Here is a 10,696-nt window from a genome sequence, read left to right on the forward strand (position 1 = left end):
TGCAGACTAACACACACAGTTTTTCCTTTCCATCGTGCCATCATTCCATCATTCCACCATTTCATCATCATAAAGGAGCTGTTCCATGAAACTCTGAGGGGATATTTCTGTCCCGCTCAACCAAGAGCATTCAGTCACAGAAAAACAGTTTAGAGTTGTTTGTCAGAGGTCAAAGTTCAACACAACCTACCAAAACACATTCTCATGAGCAACGAGCATTAATCCATATGAGACCCGTTATTAACTCAATACCTGAGGAGCTGTGGAAAAGATTTAGAATTTTGTGTAATGACTCAAACTGCCTCTGTGAAACTACAAAGACAGGAGCTCCACCTTGAATCAGTTGCGGTTGCGTGCTGTTGGTCTGAACGTAGCAACAAGATTTTCAAATCGCATGGCCTCCCCCCCCCAACCCCCACCCCGTGAAGTCAATATGTAAAAGCACTGCAATCGACCAAACGTTCAAACAGTGCGTCAGTTGATTATCTCTCCTCCATGTAACCAAATTATCTTCATTACATATATTACAGCATTCTGAACAGGCATAAATGTAAATTACAACTTAAGTGGACCAAGGAGGCCTCCAACCTACATAATACTAGTGATTTGTGTCTTTGAACAGTGAACCCATGTAATTTACATGAAGATATTTTCCCCCCCACAATTTTCTCAGATCTGAACGTTGCTTATTATCGCGCAGTTTTTGGTCCTGTTGCTCTTCAAAGTCAGTCACGTTGTTTCTTTTTCCTGTGACATTTTTCAAAAACCACCTTTTAGACAGATTTAAAAGATGTTTTCCCCCCTTTAAAGGGTCCAGTTAGACTTCCTCTGTGAAAGTCTGAAGTAATAAAGAAGTAGCACTGTAAATATTTGGCAATATGGACTGTTTTCCTTTCCGTACCAGCTGAGTTCACCAACAACTGCAACACAGAACCTCTGCATTGTAATTTGGATTTGACTACTCATTATCGTTGCTGAGACAAACACAAATTTCTGCCTCTGTATCTGGACGTGAATGCTCTCATTGTCGTATGGAAGAGATAAAGAGATTGTGTCCATAAGGTACAATGTAAAGGCCTGTTCTTCTCGATGACTGGAACTTACAGCCTCCTTCACCTGACCTGATATCTATGTCAAACATCTTGAGGCAGATTAACCGAACTGGCCCCACTATCTCATATCATGTTGGGTTATCCTCATCTGACAGTGACAGAGTTGCAGGCAAGTATTGTGATGATAAAACATTTTTAAAGACTTTATTATTAAGCTTGAAATATCATCAGTACGACGGATGTTCTAATCACTTATGACATGCAAGCAACTTCATGATGTCACGATTAGTAGTCCTAATCAAATCTTTATTGTCATATATGTGCTCACTAGACTCGATAGGACGGTATCACTGTTGAAATAGCTCTTCTAACTTTCAAAGTTATTATTGCTTATCATAGGTGTAACATTATGATATAGAGTACAGGGTGAAGAGTGAGCAGCCTGTAAGGACAAAAGGACATTGTTTAAATTCTGAAATATCATTTAATCAAGTTGCTTTCATACAAACAGGTTAACACAATCGGTGCCTATCTGCATTTCAGAAAATCTCAGTAAATCACAACCAGCAGGAGAAACACTCACAGCGTGATGAGGATACATCTCAACGGTGAGATTTATTTTCCTCTCAGAAGCCTTATTGCTGATTCTTTCTATTCATATTTTTAATGTATCCATCCCGAATCCTGATGGAATAATGCCTAACCTGGACGCTAGATGCTGACAGGGCTTGAAAGAAGGGTTCCTTCTGCAGGAAGAAGACGGAGGGAGAGAAAAAAAATCAGTAAGCAGCAGCAAGGTGCTACCCTGACATCTAGTGTTCATCCAAGGAGCTTGCACCCACCAGGAATATTGACCCGTCTTTCCTGATAAATCTTTTTTTTTTTTTTTTTTTCAACTTAAACTAAGCTACTCGGGCACCATGAGGAAATAACAACAGGGAGTATTTTTTTTGGGGGGGGATTATGTTTTATTAATATAGTATTTTATACTCTGATACCTTTGAGCATTGGTAAAACGTTCATACTGCCTCCAGCAAAAATGACACAATAAAGTGCATAACCTTGATTTATCGTGGAGTTTTACCCTTAACTTTTAGTGCACCTTTGTTGATAAGATGAGAGAAATTCATTCTGCTTTGCAATTAATATCAAGGAAAGCAATGCAAGTGGGAGATACATACAATATTTCAGTGCAGACACATAATACTTTTAACATGTGACATCATAATTAAAGAATATCAAATTTACCTAAAAGAGTGTCGAATACATGTCAACAGAAAACAGTAATACAGGCCTTTAAAAAAAATACACACGTGAGATCAAATACATCAGCATGACCAGATCTTCACTAAACACATGAGTGCTGAAAGAACAGTTCAGCACATTGGGTTGGTGACAGAGAGTAGTGTGAAAAATATTGTAAGACGTCATCCACAGACTCTTGGTCTCACTCTGTTCATTCATTATTCCATTAAAAAAAAAAAGAAACTTGACCTTTCCACATTTTTTGATTTACTCATTTATTTATTTTTTAGCTACTTTTGAAAGTTAGCTTAGCTAAGCACTCACGTCTTCCCTTATTCTGAGGCAGTACTATTGCCAGGAGCAATAGTCGTCAACAGTGACCAAGGGAGGTGACGTCTGTTCCATTTAACAGAATTACGTGTGCAATAGGTCATCTTTAGCATGAGCAGGGAAGGCAGTGTATGAGGAGCAAACACTGTCTAACCTCCCTTTGAGATTACTTTACATATGTGAGGTTTAACTGACCAGTAAGGACTGTACTTTTGTCTTTTATTTTCTTCAAAAAATATAAAATCAGAACTTAATTTATGTTTCCTCATTTTAGAAATCAGCCAGAAATTAATATTATATACAAGGGAGATCTATCAAGACAGTAAAATAAAAAATAGAGCCTTTATTTTTATAATGTCTATCATAATATAAAATAAATATTTTACATCTTTTTGCATAATTTGCACAATTATTGATGGGCATTGTTCGTAGTATATCTACTGCTTTTTCTAATATATTTCTTATTTTTGAAAGCATCGTGGGCTTTAAGTGCAAAGAATGAAAATGAGGATGATGCACAAATTGAGCAGCCTAAAGGGTCATTATAAAAGATATCTAATGTTATTTATTTTGACCTTTCTAAAAAGGACATTAATAGTCAAGTATATAATGTTTGTTGACTTTGTACCACGTAAAAGTGAACATTCAGGGATTGAGGAGGCCAACAGCCACAGGAAGCGACATCAGCAACGACAAAAACCACGGCGCCGACTCAAACATCACACTGATTGCGGAGCAGATTGGAAGAATCCCTGCAAGGGAAGAAAACATTTCTTTAGATGTTCTTCAGATACACAACCTGGAGGGGCATGGATACTCACTGTGATGCACGGCCATGCTGTTCTCCTTCCAGCTGTGTCCCTGGTAAACCCTGCAGGTGTAGGTGAAGGGCCTCTCATCGGCCAGCGGCGCCCAGGTGAGGCGGCACAGTGTGGGGTTGACCAGGCTGACGTTGCTCCTCCTGCGGTCCTCCATGGACACGTAGATGACGTCGTTGGGGTAAGTGCTGCCCACCAGCCGACTGTCCTGCCGATACTCGCAGTAGGGGCCGGGCACCTCGTATGTGGCAGGGAATTCACAGTCCACCCTAACATTTCGCTCCAGGTAAGTTAGACAAGAAAACATCTGAGGGCCTTGTGGAGGGAAGAAAAACTTGTACACTGAGCTCACTGAAAGAAATAGAAGAAACAAATAAATTACACATAAAGACAAAAATTATTTGGGTTTAGGATCCACAAGTTTATATCATATTACATTACTCTTCTATTCTTTCTTCCCACTGAGTAGAAAGTACGAATGAATGCCGTACAACAGTCATTAACATTCTTTAAAACTGATTTTCAAACTTATTAAACCTTGCTGCAAATATGAACATCTGTCAAATGTACTCTGGACTTAGTTGATGTGAGATGATGACATTTTGTCATTACTAAACTTTATATTTCTTGCCTTTGGTGGCCGTTCATCTTAACAGACTCTGACATAACACAGATCAGAAACTAGACCTCTAGACCCAGTCCTCTACTCCTAACAAGTGTTCCCAACAGCCAACACGTAGTATTTTGCAAACATGACAAATCTCTTTTGGGTGTGCACTGCAGGCTGCGGCCTGTCTAAATACCACTTGGACGAATAAGAACCACACATACTGTGAGTATCCTGCGACAGCACGACCCTGCCAAGCAAGACGCAGGTCATGATGACAAGATGCAGCTCCATGATGTGATAATCGGCAAATGTCTACTAATGGTCGACCTTCACGCCAGCGTGACCTGAAAGAGAGAGAGAGAGGGAAAGAGAGTTCAACATGGGATCGCCCTGACAAAGTTGGACATTGAGGCACCTGAATGACTGACATCAGTGATCAAAATCACAATTAAAAACAAAAACAAAACAAAGAAATATATCTAGGAATAAATACAGACTGAGATCAACATTCAGATTTTTAACTGTATCTCAACCCAATCGTCTGCAATGACAGCAGGTTCGTCTGCAGCCTAGATGGAGGCAGGACTACGCCCATGCAGTGCCTCCGCGCTGCGGTAAAGCTGCTCCCCCGGACTCTGCGCACTGTTTTTGCCTTACAGCTACACCGAGACAGCCATGCAGTTGACCCAGCTCCGATCTGCGACATCGACGGCATAAACACACGGCTGCTGCTGCTGTTTGATCCCACTGCGGATGATCCGCCGCTCTTACCTGAGATTGTGTGATCGTCCCGATGTGGACCTACGCCCGCGTCACACCGGCGTTCTGCGGAACAGCATCAGCAGAGCGCCGCTGACTTTTCGGCTGCAGGAACGCAGCGCCACTCCTCAGTCAGACCCACGCACACAGGCTCATGTTCATCTGCAACCATATTCGGGCTGACATTTATGTGAAACACAGCTAACAGCTCTAATTGAATGTTCAATCTACCCCCTCTTCCCCACCTCTAATGGAATGTCTTGAAGAGAATTACGTTTTAATATCCGATTATTTTGCTGTTTGCATTAAAAACCAAGGTATCAGATTGTACTATTTCATACCACATGCTAACGGAAAGCAAGCACTCTGTACTTGTCACTTTCATCCAGGCGTGTAGTTTTCAAAAGAAGTGATCAAAAGAAGACTTAGCTCACAACACGGGACAGCTCCTTCAACAACAAAAAAATCTGTGAAAAATCGGTAGGTGTTTTAATGCCATCTAGTGTACAATAATGGTATTGCAAGTTTATCTGAGGCATTTAGATTCCGGTTATTACAGGAGAACCAAAAGGTGCAAAAATCTACACCTTATTATTCAAAGTCAATATATTGTTGTGGACAAACCTACCACGAAGGCTTTAACAGTATAAGTACAAAACAATAAAGCGATTTCCCACTTTCTTCTTCTTCTTCTTCTTCTTCTTCTTCTTCTTCTTCTTCTTCTTCTTTTATTATATCCACCGCAGACAAAGTGTGTAATATTTTTTCCTTCAATCTTTTGAAGGAAAAAATAAAAAACGCAATCTTTTTTGGCAGCAATCATTTATGGAAAACATGTTCTGAAGATCCAGAAAATTGCAATTTCAAATAATGTCCATCTCCATCCTTTCATCATCCATGTTCTGTCATTGTATATCATATTGGCAGAGAATCACTAAGACAATTTATTTTTCCACATATAGGAACTTGCATCATTTGGAGCTTTAGTCAACAGTGATTGCTAAAAGATTGTGCTGTTTGTTTACGGTAGTTTCTCTGACATGACAGTGTTTGACTTACAGTAAATCACCCACTGGAGCCAGTGGAGCAGTGGCGAAGCTGCACAATCTCTAATGACTGTGGATCACTACATCTGCTTTTTATGGCCTGACGGGACGGGATTAAAAACTGGGGAAAATGCATCAGCGACAGCGCAGAGTGTCAGATGTCCTCTGGTCTCACCGTTGTGCTGTGCTTCCTCCCGGTGAAGTGGGCGACACTTCTTTACTCGGTGTCCTGGGAGACTGCCTTAGCGTGGCAGCTACTCAGCACAGGCCCAAAGACGTCCTTGACAAAATGGATGAGCTGTGGGATGAGGGCACGGAGAAGAGACCGGCTCACTGGATCAGACATGCAATTATATTGGTTCTGAATGACACGCTGCATTTTCTCGCACAGCCGCAGCCAATTATATATAAAAGGAAATATCGGCTGCGCTATAGCCAACTTTGTGTCTTACAAGCATTTGGAGTTGCTATATGCATTTTGGCATTTAATCCAGTTTAAGAATTAAGCAGACTCTTTATTTTTGTCTATTTGTTTCTTTGTTATCAGTTGAATCCACTTTGCATGCTCTGATGTAGTTGTTACAGATTTTAATACAAGCGTTCCTTGAGTGTGTATTTCCTGACCATTTGGAACGTAAAATATGTCTCTGTGGCTTTCAGAGAGAGATGGATGCTTTCACTTTTATAATTTTGGTCCAAAAGCTCCATCTGCTTCTGCCTGGCCTTGTATGGTTGTAGCTGCACAAGGACCTCTTCATGACATCAATTTAATATTTGCTTAATAGCATTCCAGAATCCCTGCAGATGCTCATTCCTGTGCTAACGTCACGAATGTGACTATGTTTCTTGAGGAGAATTCGGCTACTTGCACATTGAAAAGGGAATTTAAACCCTAAATGCTCTCTTTGAAGTGTGTCTGTATGTGTATATATGTGTGTGTTTGAGTCGTGGGATATTTATTTATTTATTTTTTTTTTGGCAAGAGATCCCCAAGTAAAACAGGAGGACAAGTCGATAGGCATCCTTACACAACACAGAGAAACGTCCCGAAAGTCCACTGGAGCAGCCATCCCTCCCTCGTCCTCTCCCCTCCCCTCCCCTCCGTCTCCCTCCCCACCCTCCTCTCTGTCCCTCCCTCCCTCCCTTCCTCCCTCTCTCCTCTGTTTCTTCTATGAGCCGACCTCTACTGTATCTCCCCCTGGCATCACACTGCAGAGCACTGAGGAAAGCTCAAACTGCATCAGACAAGGTAAGAATGATTTGTGTGCCGCTCTCTGTTGGGCCGGAGCCTCGCTGCCGTGTTCGATTGGATCATACTCATTGTGTTGCTTTTTGAGTGCTGTGGAATGTCAGGTATAGCACTGATTAGCACTAAAGCAAAATTTGTTCATTAAAGGTGAGAGCAGAGCACAGAAGAAGGCAGAGATGAACCGCTTTTCTGATGTTGTTGGGGTTTTTTGAACACAAGTGTGTGAATAGGGAAGCGTGTGTTCTTGAGAAAGGTGAGGCTCAGGACGGTGTCAGTGTTGGCGATTCACAGGTGAAGTTTGCGGTTCACGTCTCTGCGGCGTAAACACTGAGGCCGTGTATGACACAGTGACTTTTCCTCAGTCGCCCCACTGGGTTTGCATTGAATGCGCAATTCTTTTTTTTCTTTTTTTACTTTCTCAGAAATCTCACCCCCTGTTTGTCACTGCACAGTCAGCTTTATTTGATTTGAATCTCAATTGTGTTAAAACATGTAAGGGAGTAAAACGGGCCTCATGTTTGACCCTTTCTGCCCCATCTTTACTTTTTTTAGGAAAGTTGGGAGAATGCTGTTCCTTGCCACAATTTTTCTTTTTGGTAAGATAATTTCTTTTTGTATTTTGGGAGAATTTTCTCATCAAAGCCGTGCATTTTGATGGCTCTGAAAACATGTAATCATCTTGCTGTTTTAAAACCACACGTAGGCATAGCGTCAGCCCAGAAGATTATCATATTAAACTACTGCTCAATAGACGACCACCACCTTCGAATGGACTGCAAGTATGCGCTCCCCCCTGAGTCACCGGAGCCATTTTGCAAGTACACCAACGGTGAGAGACTGTTTGACACCACCGACCCGGACGAGGAGCAGCATGCACCTTTCAGGAATCGTGCCAAAGTCCGCATCTTCCCGGGCAACATATGTCGCCTGCTCTACAAAAACCTGCCCAACGGGAAGTCCAACTTCACTTGCAACATTAAGTATGCCAACTCTGCAATGGCATCAAAAACCTCAGTGGTTGAGAAAAGTAAGCTAGTTGGGTGTTTTGCGCACAGCAAGCCTATACACAGCATTTGAAGTACCCCTTTCTCAACATGCATGATTTTTCTGATTGCAGAGCTCCTCCTTCCCTGCTCGGCGTGGAGTGTCCTGTTACAAAGCTGCAGTGGCCTAGCGCTGACCTTGATGACACTTGTCCCGCTGCTGGATATTCACTGGCTGTGAACGAGGCGCCAAGCTGCTGCACACCTTAACACTGCAACCATAATCATCCAACTGACTGCTGTTGGACTCCTCAACTTGTGTGTGTATTCGCAAAGTGCAATAAGCTGATCTGAATGTACCTATATAATGTATTCAGTATACCGCAGACATGCTAACTCAGAACTCACACTTTATTCAGCACACACAGTACTACTGCAATACTCACCAGTACTCGGTGTTGATCCCTGACAGACCTGCAACAAACAGCATGAATGTCACTTGTAGTCTTAAATGAGAAATGTCTACATTGTTATGTATATTCACTATTATAGTGCTTTTTTATTAATTACAAAGTGAGCTGTTTCAGTGCAAGATTTAAAGGGAGAGTTTATCACAAATCAGAAAAGGCATTTTCCAACCTCAATCTCTTGTATGTAGCACTGTTTTTTTCTATTTTGGGGTGGCAGTTTTGAGTTAGACATTGGCAATAGAGATATTAAGTAAAGTAGCAATATAGCTCAGCCAAGGATTGAGCAAACAATGTTTACATTCAACTTTAAAAAGGACTCTATGCCATGAGTAGTTGATGCCACTGCATGTTGACATTTTAGGCTTTTGCTAATGTCCATATAAGACTACGAGGGTCTGAGATTATTTCAATTTTTAACTTGCTTATCTTGTCTGTATTTCTGCAAAACCACCCTTTTTAATGTGCTTGTGTTTGTGCCACAAGTAAACTGGCAACATTTTAGCAGTGCGTAATTTCTTTTCTAAAACTAAGCATGCTTGGACCAAAACCATCCTACCGCAGGCAAAATGAAATGTGTTTTTGATATGGGGCTGAACTGTCCCTTTAGTAACAAGTTTAGCAGGAAAAGAAATGTATGAGAAATTTCTTTGGATGACAGTAAAAAGGGATTTTAAGGTGGGAAGACGTCGCTTTGGCAGAACACCAGAGAGCATTTGCCAGCTGAAAAAGTGGTGCAGTGATGCCCTGGCATTATGGCTGAGTTCTGCCACTCTGTGAGGTAAAAGCAATCTGTTTGACTTAAATCTGTCCTTTCTCCTCCAACAAAGGCAGACAGAAGCGACCTTGATCACAAGCAGCACTAACTGAAGATTATCTTCTATTTGCTGATGGAATTGGGCTGGCACAACAAGAAAGGATATTGTTTCAATCTAATGATGAGTCAGGAAAAGAGAGATTTCCAACTTACTACTAATGTATGCATGAGCAATAAAATGTCTACTCTATTCTATGGAAAACTATGACAAACTTATTTTTCCTCTCACTTGTGCCTAAAAATGATCCATGATCAGCTTGACAAGGCTTGTTGCCATAAATATACAGAATGTCTGTTGACACTATAGAAAATAGTGTGATCATCCTGGTTTTATTTCTAAATTCATTCTGATTTTGTTTTACATAAGGAATTGTTCCTAACATGCACACAAGTTGGTTAGTGTAAAAACCAAAGTACAATCACTCAATCATTGTGGGAGGCATTTCTGTACTGACAATAAACTGAGCAGTAACTTCATTACATCACCATATTCAAAGTGATGAAAATGTTGACACAGGACTTTAGATGCCTTGAGAAGAGTGAGAAGAGACAAAGTGTTAAAATAAATAATAATACATTGTTTCTAGTTTTCAGATGATGCAATACAAAATATAGTAAAAACTATGAAATATATTTGTTGTTTGAGATGATATAGTAAATACTTACATGTATTAGGATGCATAACATTTTATTAACATTTATGTTTTATGTTTTTTGATTGTATTTAAATTTTTGTTATTATAGCCATATCATATAAATGTAATTTATTATTACCATCAGAAATAAAAAAAAAAAAAGTACAATACTACTGCTATTCTTCATTATTAATCTATTAATTTTCTCGAACATACCATGTTTAATATGTGTTGTCTGCCTAACTTTTTTATATACAGTATTCATATTTAAATGAATATGCTTTCATAAGTTCATCCATCCATCCATCCTCCAACCATGTAGATTTAGATAGTTTACAAGTGTAATGCATGGTAAGGATTATTAAGGAAAACTTCTTGTTCATTTGCAAGAGATGCCACATGACATGACATTTCATTTTCTTTTAATTTCATTTATCTTATTTTTATTTTTTTTTAAACAGGTTAAAATAAAAAGTAAACGTAAATAAAATATGTAAACATGCTTAGGGGAAAAACAGGATCAATTTGACAGGACAACTCTGACAACATTATTAACCATACCAAGTATGAAATAATGTAGTAAAGTTAATGAAAACTTATCTAGTCCAAAGCCTCGCCGCACAGAGAATGGATACAGGGAAGACAGATTGCTCTGCTTAGTCCACCCATACAGCTGACTCCGAGC

The 10,696-nt window shown here is 40.2% G+C and overlaps 2 protein-coding genes across 2 annotated transcripts; one reads left to right on the forward strand and one right to left on the reverse strand.

The window, feature by feature from the left end:
- Positions 1–1,982: 1,982 nt before the first annotated feature.
- LOC142884676 (uncharacterized) lies at positions 1,983–5,161 on the reverse strand. Its single transcript, XM_076020497.1, has 4 exons — positions 4,827–5,161; positions 4,277–4,399; positions 3,449–3,796; positions 1,983–3,379 (listed from the first exon to the last, which is right to left on the reverse strand). Exons 2-4 carry the CDS (start codon positions 4,344–4,346, stop codon positions 3,273–3,275), a joined length of 525 nt encoding a protein of 174 aa, XP_075876612.1. The 5' UTR covers positions 4,347–4,399; positions 4,827–5,161; the 3' UTR covers positions 1,983–3,272.
- A 1,843-nt stretch (positions 5,162–7,004) lies between these two features.
- On the forward strand, positions 7,005–10,160 carry thy1 (Thy-1 cell surface antigen). The gene is made up of 4 exons (XM_076020503.1): positions 7,005–7,109; positions 7,662–7,705; positions 7,813–8,136; positions 8,227–10,160. The coding sequence occupies exons 2-4, from the start codon at positions 7,675–7,677 to the stop codon at positions 8,331–8,333; spliced, it is 462 nt and encodes a 153-aa protein (XP_075876618.1). The 5' UTR covers positions 7,005–7,109; positions 7,662–7,674; the 3' UTR covers positions 8,334–10,160.
- The last annotated feature ends 536 nt before the right edge of the window (positions 10,161–10,696 follow it).

Source organism: Nelusetta ayraudi, unplaced genomic scaffold (genome assembly GCF_046127955.1).
Source record: "Nelusetta ayraudi isolate G7.1 ecotype Tasmania unplaced genomic scaffold, CSIRO-AGI_Nayr_v1 ptg000011l, whole genome shotgun sequence".
Taxonomy (NCBI): domain Eukaryota; kingdom Metazoa; phylum Chordata; class Actinopteri; order Tetraodontiformes; family Monacanthidae; genus Nelusetta; species Nelusetta ayraudi.

Bases quoted from the DNA above. Each gene is read 5' to 3' on its own strand.
- thy1 (XM_076020503.1), top strand. From the start codon at position 7,675: ATGCTGTTCCTTGCCACAATTTTTCTTTTTG. The intron at 7,706-7,812 runs GTAAGATAATTT...AACCACACGTAG, and splicing joins TGCCACAATTTTTCTTTTTG to GCATAGCGTCAGCCCAGAAG. The intron at 8,137-8,226 runs GTAAGCTAGTTG...TTCTGATTGCAG, and splicing joins AACCTCAGTGGTTGAGAAAA to AGCTCCTCCTTCCCTGCTCG.
- LOC142884676 (XM_076020497.1), bottom strand. From the start codon at position 4,346: ATGGAGCTGCATCTTGTCATCATGACCTGCGTCTTGCTTGGCAGGGTC. The intron at 3,797-4,276 runs GTATGTGTGGTT...TATTTCTTTCAG, and splicing joins GCTGTCGCAGGATACTCACA to TGAGCTCAGTGTACAAGTTT. The intron at 3,380-3,448 runs GTGAGTATCCAT...CTTCCCTTGCAG, and splicing joins CAGCATGGCCGTGCATCACA to GGATTCTTCCAATCTGCTCC.